The sequence below is a fragment of the Neodiprion fabricii genome, chromosome 6 (genome assembly GCF_021155785.1).
Source record: "Neodiprion fabricii isolate iyNeoFabr1 chromosome 6, iyNeoFabr1.1, whole genome shotgun sequence".
Lineage (NCBI taxonomy): Eukaryota > Metazoa > Arthropoda > Insecta > Hymenoptera > Diprionidae > Neodiprion > Neodiprion fabricii.
The window spans coordinates 26,827,634-26,841,296 of NC_060244.1; the positions used below are offsets into that span (position 1 = coordinate 26,827,634).

Below are 13,663 nucleotides of genomic sequence, written 5' to 3' on the forward strand. Positions count from 1 at the left end.
CTGGAGCTTGCAGATCAGCAAAAATGTTCGGCGACCCGGCGAAGGGTTCTTTACTCTTTAGGTTTCGTCAAACGTTATTTGCTCTCTTTATCAGCAGAATGTGGTCGATGCTTGTTGGGTGAAAATTAACAGTTTAACGCTTCTATTTCAAGATACTGATCATTCGTATGATTTCAGAGACTAGGGAATTTTCAAAATGCAGAAAACTCGTAAGACCCAACGATTGATGTACGGAGAGGATTATTTTTATCGTTCGGTTGGAAAGAGAGAAAATTTTCACGACACTGCAACTCGAATGTAATCGTGCAAATAAATGTTTTCTTGCGAGAGAAACGCGACGATGATCTCCGGCTTCGCGTCAAGCGTCACGAATAGTGAGTAGGAAAAAATCTCGGGGTACATTAGCCCGATGTACACGTAGAAGTGAAGTGCGAATACACATTGCATTATACGCATGAACGTAGGTGCGCGTGCATGTGGTTCGTCATGGAGGCGTGCAAGCGGAGATGGGATGGGAAGCTGTCGAAGCGGGATTTAACGGCGGAACACGGATGAAGTTTTCCGTAGAAAGAGCGTTTAGAAACTGACAGGAGATTATCGAGTGAGGCGTTATTTATCTTGTACCTGTGCGCAAGCAAGCGAGACCTGGTTCACTTTGGCGATTCTCTTGCAACAGCGGCTCGGAAGAGAGGTCAATCGGTTCAAAGAAAGACTGACTGACTGACTGACTGACTTTGAACCGTTACTTCGCGCCCGGATCTTATCTTTTCGCATAATTTATCGCGAATCCATTTATTATTTGTACTGCGTTAAATTGCCTACGTTTCTTTTTGGATTTCACCTGTGTCTGTGTTCGGCTATCGTTCGTGAGAAATACTCGGCGACACCGTAGATAATAAGATTCGATTGTCGATAAAGCGACACTTATAAATCACATTCGTTAAGGGCACAATCATTAGTCTGTAATGTGGGCGCATATCTCGCCGCCTGCGTGTCTGCAACCTACGTTGCGTTGCCGCGTACAATGGCATCTGCGCCTCAGGCGCGAGTATATAAGCGGTGGTCTCGTGATTTCGGTGGCGTTGTCTGCGGTCTACGATCAGCGTGAGTGGTCTTTCGAATAAACTCACTCCGCGTTTTGCTTTCAAGAATTATTAAATCGCCGGATTGATGACCGGCCGCGATATATTATCGCGAGTGTGAAAATCGAGTTTGAATAATTAATTATTCCGCGAAATGCGGCACCACCCTGCAGTATTGCTGCTCTTCATCTTATCGGTAGGATCAAACTGCCATCCAGTTGAGGAAGATGCGGCGACCTACATCGGTGAGTATCCACTCATTTCACGTGAAATTTATTCAAATTCGTGCCGAAAGTTTGACGATCACTGTGCAAAAGTAGGTGAAATTCGAAAAGAGTGAATCATCGACTATGATCGTGTAGTACGGTTCGAATTAATTTTTTTACCCTCCTTTTCAACCGTGAAACGAACAATAAATTCAGAGACAACCGAGTTAGCGTCTCTCGGAAAAAAGTGTAATAACATACAACGACGATCGCGTGGGTGTAGAAAACGCAGTGAAAGTACCGGCTCATCCTGAGAAGAATTCCAGGTCAAAGGTCTGCACCCGACGATGTACATCGTCTCTTGACTTTGGCCATGAATTCTTGAGCCGTTCGCTTCGTATCCACCTCCCTACGTAATCATGTTTTGATTTATTTCGGAGTTTAATTAGCTGCATATTTCCGTTCCATTTTGTTCACGCCACGCGGAACCCACTCCGTGATTCCCGTTCGCAGAGGAAGCCCGCGTCCTCTGCTTCTCGATAGTAATATCAATCCGAACCTGCTATCACCGAGTGCTGTTATATCACTCTGCGCTCGCGTGATATTGTACAGTCGAAAATACGCACAAACTGACTCCTGGATATCTTTACAGATCCTGATGCTCTGGCCAGCCTTAAATGGGGCCCGAATCTTCAGGGCCTCAAGCCTCTCCAACTACCCGTCAACCTAGACCATTCGAACTTGAGAGAAAAGAGGACGGTAAACTTAGGCGACGCTGTGAGGGAGCCAAAGGTTACTTGAGTTTTGAATACCGTGTCAGAAACAATACGAGGAAAGTCGCCAGCATTTATATGTTACACTTTTTCAGCCCAATAAACCTTATCAAGCCTGCGTCGCACCGGGTGACAAAAAGGGACACTGCAGGCACCTTAGCATGTGCGTCCTCGATGAGTTTCGCTCGAACTCGCCGCGTTTCATGGAATACCTTTGTATCATCGAGCAAACGTGAGTGAACCGTTGTAATTACAATTATAATACGAACAGCGCATTTATGAAATAGAAATTACAGCGAGCGAGGTGAGAATTACTTGTTAGCACGAAGGTATTGAAGTTGTACTCGCGAATGCTCTTCCAGCTTGTAAAATACCGCAATCGTCGAGTAACTTTTACTAAAAAAAAAGTGCTGTCCATATAATTACCATCTCGTACTTGAATCCGGCAAGTTTTTCTCCCCCCGCGATATCTATGGTAAAAATGTGCACTGATTTGAGAAATAACGTTCGACAGTTACGTGGGAGTTTGCTGTCCTGACGGAACCGAAGTCGGAAAAAGCAGCACCCCGAATGTGGAGAGCGTCGCTGGGATTCTGCCAGCTGTTGCCAGTTAGTAAGACGGTCAAGATTTATTGTTATACGCTTGTTTTACACCCCGAGTGATTCGATCTAATTGTAAATTGGGTTGTGAAATATCAAGTCCGTAAAATTCATCGCCACTTCACCTCGAATCAAAATCCACGATTCTTCGCCTCAGGTGCGGACGACGAAGACCCAAAATCAAACTCATCCGAGAGCATCGACGACGGCCTAGAGACGGCTGATCCCAATAAAAATGTGACCCAGGGCTCGGGAGCTACGAGGACCTCGTTACAGCCTCGCGGGCCTCGCGGATGCGGGGTCAGCACCAGGTCAAGGACACGCATCGTCGGAGGCCGACCCGCCGACCCTCAGGAGTGGCCCTGGATCGCCGCTCTCCTCCGCAAGGAAGCTTCTCACTACTGCGGCGGTGTCCTGATCACCGATCGGCACGTCCTGACGGCCGCCCACTGCGTCTTTCAGTGAGTAGTAAACTTAGAAACGGTTTCTAAAAGGCTTCCAACGATTTATTCCAAGATATCCAAGTGAGAAAAAAGTCGGTAATTTCAAAGAACGTACTTAGTTCGCATTTTGTAACTGCTTAACGGGGTACAATAGGAATGGATTCTAAACCGATTTTCAAAACCGGGGGGAAAAGAACCTCCGAGCTGACTGTCGTGAGCATTATTCGAGTCTTCACAGCGTCCGAGAACCCGGGGGTGCCTGGTTTTGGTTTCAGGTTCAAGGCGAGGGAGATCAAGGTGAGACTTGGGGAGTACGACTTCCGTCGACAGGACGAGACCAGGGCGCTGGATTTCCGGGTGACGGAGATCAGGCAGCACCTGGACTTTGACCCGAGCACCTACGAGCACGATATCGCAATCGTGAAGATGCACAGGCCGACTACGTTCAGCAGTTACATATGGCCGATATGCCTGCCTCCGGTTGGCGTGACCTTTGAGAACAAAAGCGGGATCGTGATCGGTGAGACTGCGAGGACTTGCGGCAGCGGCGTGTCTCTGCTCAAAATCCTAAATTTCTAACGGAATGTTGAATATTAGACCGGAGGCATTTGCCGCTTGCTTGATCACGTACCTTGCTAACGGGAAAACCGCGTTCTGCCAAAGAAACTGCTAGTATCCCCCCGGGAACCAGCCTTCGGGCCGTCCTTAAATTAGTAATTAACCACGAAGGCGCGGGTCAAAGGTTGCGGTACGAACCCGACCGTGTGTGCGCGAGTCGCTGAACCCCCTGGGGGTTTAATAAAAATTAGTGCGATGCACGCCAAACGAATTTAAGCCGGTCTGCAAAACCTTCTACTCTATCAGTTGTGAAGTTATGTGACTAGTTTCTACGAATACCTTTACAATTATCAATGTTCTCCCATTCTTTTCGCGGTCAAAGATTTTGGTATCAACAATAGAATTCGACTGATAAATTTGTGTGAATGAAACTCAATGGTATTAAAACGTGTAGAGTAGAGGTGTCATATCGACCGTTTCTGGTACTAAAAATCTATTCAGTTATTGATCCAATCGCAGGAATATCTTCTGCAGTAAATATTAGCACAGTATTTGTCTACTCAATCGTTAAAAAATCAATTTCCAGAGCGTTCAAAAGCCGAACAAACACTTTTCTGTTATCTTTAGCCAGCTTTATTTGTTTTGTTTTTTTTTTTTTGTACACGTGACGAATGCGGCCACACACTGTACTAAACCGGCAAAAAATGTCACGTCTACTTTACTTCGATTAGGAAAATTTAATTCCAATTACGAAATTAATCCTCCATATTCCCTCCCCGCAGGTTGGGGCACCCAATTTTTCGGCGGACCGGCAAGTTCCGTGTTAATGGAAGTCGCGGTACCGATTTGGCCCCAAAAAAAATGCGTCCGAACTTTCACCCAGCGAATACCCGACACAGCAATGTGCGCTGCGGCGTTTGAGGGTGGCCGAGATTCCTGCCAGGTGAGATATGAATATTCATTGGAATGAAACAAGGTTTCGGGATTGCAGGAATATCGAACGAATATTAACTCTAATTGTAAGAATTTTCTTCTTGCGTGGCACGTACCTTGCTCGATCGGATGTTGTATACCCTGCTTAAATACTGCGCGCCTCTTCTTCTTCTTCGCCTTCTTCTTCTCCTTCTTCTCCTTCTTCTTCTTATTCTTATAAATTTCCTTCACTCTTTTCAGGGTGATTCCGGGGGGCCGCTGCTCCACCAATTGGGAAATGGAAGATGGGTGAACGTGGGTATCGTGTCGTGGGGTATTCGTTGCGGGGAGCCAGGACATCCGGGCGTTTACACTCGCGTGAACCGTTACCTGGATTGGATATTTGCAAACGCTGTGTTTTAGCAATGGTTTAAGAACGTGTTGCAGTTAGTCGCAATTCTTTTCTTTCTTTCTTTCTTTTCTTATACAATCTACGATACATACTAATAATAATGTACGTTACATAAATATGCCAAAGTATTTTACAACAATAAAATTTTTTTCATACGGTTTTTCTTTATCCTTTTATTACCCATTGGAGTTTGCTTTTTTTGTTGGGAGGGGGGGACATTCAACCCTTTGAAAATTGACAATTTTTTTGAAAAGTTTTTCTCGTCGACCGAATCGAACGAGAAAGAAGAAAAAGCGTGCGCGTGAGTGAATAAAGGAAAGAAAGTGATTGATCGTTTGAAAGAATGTTTGAAAACGACTTCAACTTTATTACGAGCTGCGACACCGTCGGTACACGTGACTATTATACGTATATTAATTATGTTGATAAGAATAAACGACATAAATATATGAATATGCATATTTATATATCTATGTATGTATCTGTAACCTCTCGTCATTGGGAGTCACATTTTGTTTGCTCCTGTTCGTTTTTTTCTTCTTTCGTTAATAGTTATCTTTTATGACGTCATTTTACAACGCGGGTCGACCGATCATTCAAACGTTCGTTCGTTCATTCACTCGTTACATTCGATTTAATTGCATCGTGCGTATCGTGACTGTTGTACGGTATTATAAACAGCTTCTCTGTGTGCTCAAAAATTTCTTAAAGCACGTTAACTGTGTACTCAATTTTTCATATTCCTTCTCTATTCTTCCGTCTCTCTCACTCGTATCTAGCTATTTATTTTTCCGCGTTTTTCATAAAGTCACGCGTTAGCCGGAGGCCCAGCCTCGTCGGCTCTCTAAACTCTATACACATCGATTTGTGATAAGTTTTTTTTTGTCATCCTTTTTTTTATAGCTTCATTTCGTATACTATACACGCACACATATGCGTGCAATATTTTGCCACATATATATGCGTCTATACAGTATAATATACAATAACTAATCATATATCCTTTATAATATATAATATACCATTTATCATTTATAATAATAATAATAATAATAATAATAATCTTAATCTTCTAACATCAAGTTTGACAGCCTGCGGCCAGAGGGAAAGGTATTAATTGTAATACTAAGAAACAAGTACGATATGCCAAGGAAAAGTCAGAATCGATTCGGCGATGAAAATTCCTCAACTTTCGACAGGTAAGCCGCGAAATTCGTATAAGACAAATATTTCACTCTCGGACTTAGGCTAGAAGTAGTAGGACTTATTAAAGTTAACCGCAGACTCTCAAACAGCTTCGTAAACACGTCTGTGTAACAATCATTATGCGTATATTTTGAATCGTGGCTTAATTGTCTAGTAATGTCATACGTAACTGCTTACCGTTGGCCTTTTGCCTCGGAATAGGCCATAGAGCGTTTATTATCGTAGAATTAATAACTTTTGGCGGCGCAATGAACGCGACGCGACCGTACAGACGATTTTCTATTTACCTCTATTTTAAAGGTACAATATAATCTAATATGTATATGTGTGTATGTGTGTGTGTGTGTATGTGTGCTACATGCATTCCTATAATACGATTGTATGCCCTAAACTTTTTCGGAAATGAAAAAAAAAAATTATGACGATAGATAATAACAATAGGTATAGTTACGAATCACGCGATGCGAAACGCGCTCCGTATTTATGCGTTATAACTGGAGACCAAATAAATATGTTACATACGTAAATTATGTATATTACAAAGAGAAAAAAAAACGGGGGTGGAAGCAATAACAGCGAGAAAAAAATTCTAAACTTAGATTGATAATACTGAGTCACGGGTATTGTACTCGAAAATCCCGCCGTAATTAATACGTATACAACAAGATCGGAAATAATATATTCCTCAACTATAACATTATAATCCTTCCGCGTAGTTTATTATTTATGCTTATCGTATAATATATATATATTTTTTTTTATCATTTTCTTTCCACTCGTGATTTTCACTCTGGGTTTCTATTTCACCGTATACAATTATACACCACTCTACGTATGTATAATAAGCTCGGAGAATTTGATCCGACGATATACATATGTATATGTATATATATGTATAATATATTTATTTATATTTCTGATTTCTTTAATTTATCCATTACTTATCAATTTTTGTTAATCATTACATTTAATCATTTACCTAATGTATATACATATATATATATGTATATATATGTGTGTGTGTGTGTGTGCGTGTGTGCGCGCATGTAATTATATAATATAATTGGTAACATTGATTCCGCGATACCTTGTACAAAGAGATCACTAATTTCTGGCGAATAAATTACGAAGAATAGTCCTTCAGCTTCACTTTCCTGACTGCGATACGATAATCTGCCGCATTCGAATCAATCGCTGCAGGCAAGAATACACAAAACTATCAACGATTGCACACAAATTAACCGTTAATTCCTACATACATTACATATCCCGTTTCTCTCGCTACTTTCATTATATTCTCTTTCCCCCACTTGGTCGGCATCTCCGCTTTTCCCGATCACCGTCAATCCTCGTAAGAGGATAAAAATCCTCGAAGAAACATTCGCCCCCCTTTGAACCCTCTCAGGCGGATCTTAGACCCTCGGATGGGCCCCGGCCGACGTGGGGAGCAGAAGCGGGGCACCGGGACCGGAATCCGAGTGATTTGGAACGCTTTCGAGGGTGAGATGCGTCGCGATTTGGGGGTGCGTCGCCCCCTCACCACCCCCGGATCGGTGCCGCGGCGAAGGCGACGAGAGGCTCGGAGGTGCCCCGTTTCCGGTCAGCGTCGGACCCCCACGACTCTGGAGGTTTTGGTGCTGCTGATGCGCGATCCCCGGCACCTGGTTCTGGGCCCCGATCGGAACCGGAACCGGTCTCGACTGGACGTTGTTGTTGTTCGTCGTCTTTGACTTCTCGCCTTGAAGCCAGTACGTCACCATCGTCCCCTTTCCCTGAGATCAAATGATTTTTTTTTTTTGTTTTTTTTTTTTTACTCGAAGATGAGTCGCTTCGAATTTGGACGGCTGTAGATTGATATTTTGAAATACCCACGGTTTTTTTGGGCCTTCGAAACCCTGCAAAATGTTTCACGTATTTTCCCCAACACTATTGAGAATTCTACACTTGCATAAAGGAATGTTGTTGCAAAATAATTCAAGTCGGTCAATTTTTTTTCCAGTGAACAAATTGTTTACACTGTTTATTCTGATTTTAACTTCGGTGAGGGATTATTGTATATTAACGACGGCACGTGACGCCTACGTAGGTTTTATATTTTCAAAATGTTTGTCTCTGGAGTTGAAAAATTCCTGACGATCAGCGAAATCTACTAATTATTTTTTTTTCCCTACAAACGTAGTGAAATTTGCCAAGCGACCATTTATTTTCTTCTTCGTTTCTCAATATCCGAACAAAGTCTAAACGGAATAAAAAACAAGCTACTAACTTTAGCAAGCACTGCAGACATTGGTTAATCCTCCTTTCTGTGTCGATTTTTTCTATTAATATTACATTCATGCATCAGCCGCATTGTGATCGAAATATAAGGGGGTTCCCATGTATCGATAAAGCGGTTCTCCACGTTGTAAGGGGTATAATAATGCATATAAGGCAGAGGAGAGAAGGTGCATTGTTATCAAATGTATACGCTTGTATATCTACTCGTATGCATATCGGGTTGCACGCAGGACGCGAGTTGAAGAACGGATGATTGATTGACTGCCTGACGGTCCGCGCTCCAACGATAATAGAATTAAAAAGTGTGAGCGGTATAACGAAAATTTCATAAGGTAAGCAAAGCTATTATGCAAATCGAGGCTTAGATGTAGCTGGAGTGTATGAAAAAAATTTAGGTACCTACAACCGTTCATTAAATTCCCCCCTTCGCGTATTCTGAAAGACAACGACAAAAGAGAAAAATTCGATAAACTTGTCGAGGGAATATTATAGAGTCATTTTCTTTCCTCTCTGTAATAATCAGGCTCTTCCTGAGAACAATTTTTCCTGTAATCGCCGAAAAGAATAAAATTCAATCAAATAAGAAACTTAAATTTTCTTTCACACTGGATATATATTTGCATTTATGTCCAAACTGAACACGGATCATAAAAAATGAGAAAGTTGTAGTTTGACTTATGTTGATAAAAAAGAAAAACATTGGACGTCATTATTATTGATATAAGAAAAAATGGAGGAAACGATAATTCTACATGAATTACTGACCTTCATCGTGACCTCGCCTCTGCACTCTAAATCGAAAGTGCCGAAGGTGTCGAGGATCTCTTTAGTCTGGGGACTGACGTGGATCTTCAGAGCTGCAAGATGTGGACGAAAATACGTATACTCAATGAAAGGAGAAACGAATTAGAAAAAGAGAAAGTACACGGATAAACATTAATTAAACGAAGCTACCAGCCGGTCAGGAAGTACAGTTACGGTGACACGTGAGGATCGAAAGGCTCGTTCGCGGGTCAACGATCTCCCAGAGAAACGAATGGCCATTAATAGGAGAGGAGAGGAGAGGAGAGGTGAGAAATAGAGGCGCCGAGCAAATTTCCTGTCCCTTCTCGACCGATCCTCGGCCAACTGACAATGAGAGAGTCGCGCGAGGTGAGTATTTACTCGGAGATTTCAATCGAGGTATATAATACGTATAAATTTCCCGTGAGAAGATATTTCCCTCCGCGATCCGCCCTCGTTCAGCCCTTGACCTCGGGCGATATGTTAACTCAGGACGGTGCTGGTATATAGCATCTGTTGATTCACGACCAGTTTGAATCGCGGAAACTCGGTTTGCGCCGAGCAAACAGTGAATTTTGTTTACCTGCTTCTGGTTTAACGTCGAAATGCCCACCCACGTATCCAGTTAGTCGGACAGAGGTGCTTTGTTACATTCAAGATCCGTATATAATGCGACACGGAGTGTATCGAACGAAAGTTAATTCCATCGTCTAATGAAAACTTTGTTTCTCGACGATTAGAAACAGCTCGAGGATTGATGACCTCCGAATATCGTTGCCCTTTTCTCGATATACGTATATGTATGTACGGGAATACGGCAAATGGATGAAGAGTCCGTGGGTATACAAAAGTAAAAAGGAATCGAGACTGGCTTTTGTCGAGTGAAAGAATAATTCCTGCAGGCAGAGTCGTTTGGTTAAGTGGTCGGAAGAAGCTTCGCGAGGCACGAGGAGAGTGAGAGTAAGAATGAGTGGATGAATGGACGAACGGACGAAGGGATGATCGGAAAGGCGAAGGCGAAGTAGCTTCGAAAGTTGAGATATAGCCAAGTATGGGAGACGAGATTTGCGAAGGATAATTTTTCCTCGATTTGTTTCCCGTTCCCCTTGGCTTTTTCCCGATAAATAGAATTCATTACCTTCCCCGTTGCTTTCCATTCTCGACGCCGTGTTCACCGTGTCTCCGAACAGGCAGTACCTCGGCATCTTCAGTCCAACCACCCCGGCGACGCAGGGTCCTGAAAACGAGGCAATCCGCTGATGTTTATTCGTTTCTCGATATCTCTGCACGTACGTATCTTGCGAAAGCGGAGCTGGGAGCTTGAAATTCGCTGAGAGGGTAAAAGAATTACCGAATCAGAGAAATTGGATGTTCCTCAAAATCGGCGTTTCCCTTTGGCGAACGGAGAAATTATACCACTGTGCTTTCAATGATCGCATACGCACGCGTAGACATACGTACACGCAATTGTTGACATCTGAATTCAATTTTCCTTTTTACATTTTTCACAGTCTCCAGCTTTTCTTGTTTAAATTTACCTCTCTCGCACAGTGAAACTCCCACAGCTGATCGTTTCGCCATGGGATTTGGGTCAAGGAGGAAAAAACCACAGGGCACGTAGTACCGAGATTCCAATTCCGAATTGCGATATCCCGGAAATGAAATTTTTCGAAAGGTACACCCCGCACGCACGATTACTCGGGAACCGCGATACATGCGCAACTTTACCGAAACAGGAGACTCCTCGGTTGAAACGAGAAGCTGTGACCGTAACTCTGTGATTTATTCTTTCATTTCCTCTTCGAGGGAAAGAGCGGAAGAACAAGAACAAGAACAAGAATAAAAATAAGAAGAAAAAGAAACTTTAAATTGAACATTTCACGCCGCGCGTGCAGTAACGTGAAATCTGGAAATATGCCAGGCGGGAAAAGATTAATTTAGAAAAGGGTCCCGCCGGCTTGACTAGCTCGCAAAAAAGTGAAAGGAGTATGGAGAAAAGCACTCTTTATTATCCTGCGGGACCCGGGCAGACTAGATATCAAATCTCGACATGTAACTCGGAGCCTCCTTATTCTCCTCGCGCGAAAGATAAGCGAGACGGCGTTTCGAAACTCCGAACCAAGGCCGTTCGCCGCTTTTAAGTCTCCGACTTTTCCACCCTGCGATATCTCCGCAGCGCAGCTTAAGATCCACGCGGTGAACGCATATCAAATTAGAAGCCCAGCGCCAAAGACAGTGGCGCGTTTTCCCCTTGATTCAAGGGGGCGGGGTGAGGAGGGAGGGGGGAGGGGACGAAATTAATGAAATTCACCGCTCAGAGTGCCCGCCGTTTTATATCAATTCCGAATCCCCCGGGTTCCGCGCTTTCGCACGCCTTTGAAGTCGTCGGCTAATTGCTTGCTTCAGCTGGAAATTCCTCAATATAAAGATCCCCTGGATCTCCATAATAATCCCTGTAAAAGTTTAGCGGTAAAAGAGAATTAAGGATCAATGGGATCCACGGTATGAACAAAAAGTTAGAAGAGGGGGAAAGGAAAAACCGTTCGAAAAATCTCCAGTCATTTCATTTGTTCCAATGATGGCGCGGAACGCGAGTAAAACGACATTTCGATTGTTTGATAGGAATGAATTTGATGGCTAAGATGTGAGCAATTTGAGAAAAGTCAAGTGAAACACGTTGATAATGATTAAACTCTTTTATTTTTAACCCCCGTAGATTATCTGAGAAACATCGAAGACACTTTGTATCACGATACAGTTACAAGGCGTAAATGCACTTTATTGTTGACGAAAATCTATTCTACCCACAACTACTGATAATTCTACTCGTGAATTTTTTTTCACACGATTTCCGGAGATCTTCGGGAGGAATTAAATTAGCCGAAAACATTACTATCGGATAAAATACAGCAGAGTTTAAGCTTTTCAAGCCTTCTAATGATAACACCTTTTCTCAAATTCTCGATATCTTAATCGTGTCTCAATCCTGTTACTCGAATTTACTCAGAATCATTTCTACGACGTTTGGCCGGAATGTTCTTCATTCGCGTTAATTATAATTTGCAGGAACAACTGTCGCTAGGAATTTCACAACCGATTCTCCCTCTTTTCCTAACTTTCGATTCAGGCCATGAATGACGCGCCCTTGATCCTAAAAGATGCGCAAAAATTTCGCCGTCCAACGGAGAGGAAAAAGATCCGCGTAACGCAACGCCTACGTCGGTTTATGTCGACGACTTCCGGGCTGTCAAACCACGTGAGAAGGTAACTGAAACGCGATTCCTTACGGCGGTGAAGTGAAACGTAAAACGTGACAGATAAATTTTCGCGCTGCTGCTTTCGGAATTTTTCGCAAGCCTTGCGCTCTCGAATTTCCGGTCGTCGTTTCGTTTTTTCCTTACCCGAATGCATCCCGATCCGCAGTTTGAGCTGCTCGTTTGGCCTGTGCCGGATGCTGAAGGTCATCACGGTGTCCCTCAGCGCCAAACTCATCCTTGCAATCTCCCTTGCGTGATTCGTTCCGTTTCTCACCGGAAGTCCCGACACCACCATGTACGCGTCACCGATCGTCTCCACCTGCAAACACGTCCGATTGATGCGGATGTTTAGCAACAATTTCAACAAATAATCAAATGCAGATTTCAAGTGATCCAAACGGATTCTACGACACTTGACGTCACAGAATTTTGAATGATTTCAAAAGGTTTCGTACGAATCGAGGATATTTCTACGGGTTTTTAATCAATTCACGGGAGTGTGAAACAATTTTTGATACGATTTCTCAAAATTGTACTTCATTTTGTGTCACTCCGAAGGATTCACGGACCCCGAAATATTGCATACGATTTTAAGGCTGTTCACGATCACAATATTTTCAAAGATTGCACGGAATTGCAAATGATTTCTGAATATTTCATTCAAATCTTTCATCAATATCGTAACTACAATAATCTCAACGGTGCAACAGTCGTTTCAAATGATTTCCTCGACTGTTGAACCGTACAATTTTGAACTTCCCGGGTCAGCGGTAAACCGAAAATAGAAAGTCGAATTCCGTCAGGGTAATTCAGAGTGTCGAAAAATCGTGGGTCTTGATTCTGCCAATAAGGGTAGAGTCACATAACAAGGGTGAAAAAGTAAGCTCCAGATATTCTCAACTCCTCCAAGTACATTTAGCTATACAACAAACTCTAGGCCTCGCGTTTTTCGAAGAAAATAATGAAATTTAACATCCCAAGGGTAGTTTCCTGATGCGAAAATATAGGAAAGGTGAGAGGGAATCGATTGCCTCTTCTTCGAGACATCGAGACGAGAATCGGGCGTGTTCGACACGACACAATCTCGTTAAGATGACGAGTAAGGGCTACTCGGATTTTACGGGCCCTTTTCAGGCACGCGAGTTCGTTCTTTT

General features: G+C 43.0%; 3 protein-coding genes across 15 annotated transcripts in view; 1 reads left to right on the forward strand and 2 right to left on the reverse strand.

Moving 5' to 3' along the window:
• Positions 1-4,777, reverse strand: part of LOC124185678 (semaphorin-5B) — an 86,005-nt gene extending 81,228 nt beyond the window's left edge. The window contains exon 1 of the mRNA XM_046576679.1: positions 4,712-4,777. The gene's annotated coding sequence lies outside the window, so the exon portion shown is untranslated. The remainder of the gene's footprint in view (positions 1-4,711) is intronic.
• On the forward strand, positions 1,094-5,142 carry LOC124185681 (proclotting enzyme). The gene is made up of 8 exons (XM_046576684.1): positions 1,094-1,327; positions 1,941-2,080; positions 2,157-2,293; positions 2,576-2,670; positions 2,819-3,122; positions 3,380-3,624; positions 4,445-4,605; positions 4,836-5,142. The coding sequence occupies exons 1-8, from the start codon at positions 1,237-1,239 to the stop codon at positions 4,995-4,997; spliced, it is 1,335 nt and encodes a 444-aa protein (XP_046432640.1). The 5' UTR covers positions 1,094-1,236; the 3' UTR covers positions 4,998-5,142.
• A 97-nt stretch (positions 5,143-5,239) lies between these two features.
• Positions 5,240-13,663, reverse strand: part of LOC124185676 (atrial natriuretic peptide receptor 1) — a 136,436-nt gene continuing 128,012 nt past the window's right edge. For all 13 annotated transcript variants that reach the window (XM_046576675.1, XM_046576676.1, XM_046576674.1 and 10 more), the window contains 4 exons: positions 12,654-12,828; positions 10,391-10,489; positions 9,235-9,326; positions 5,240-7,964 (listed from right to left, as the gene is read on the reverse strand). In XM_046576675.1, the coding sequence (XP_046432631.1) occupies positions 7,605-7,964; positions 9,235-9,326; positions 10,391-10,489; positions 12,654-12,828 (726 nt within the window). In that variant the 3' untranslated portion in view covers positions 5,240-7,604. The remainder of the gene's footprint in view (positions 7,965-9,234; positions 9,327-10,390; positions 10,490-12,653; positions 12,829-13,663) is intronic.

What these genes read in the sequence shown, in the direction of transcription:
- LOC124185681 (XM_046576684.1), top strand. Translation starts at nt 1,237, where the DNA reads ATGCGGCACCACCCTGCAGTATTGCTGCTCTTCATCTTATCGGTAGGA. An exon ending in GCCGCCCACTGCGTCTTTCA is followed by an intron (nt 3,123 to 3,379) that starts GTGAGTAGTAAA and finishes TTTTGGTTTCAG; the next exon opens with GTTCAAGGCGAGGGAGATCA. An exon ending in CAAAAGCGGGATCGTGATCG is followed by an intron (nt 3,625 to 4,444) that starts GTGAGACTGCGA and finishes CCCTCCCCGCAG; the next exon opens with GTTGGGGCACCCAATTTTTC.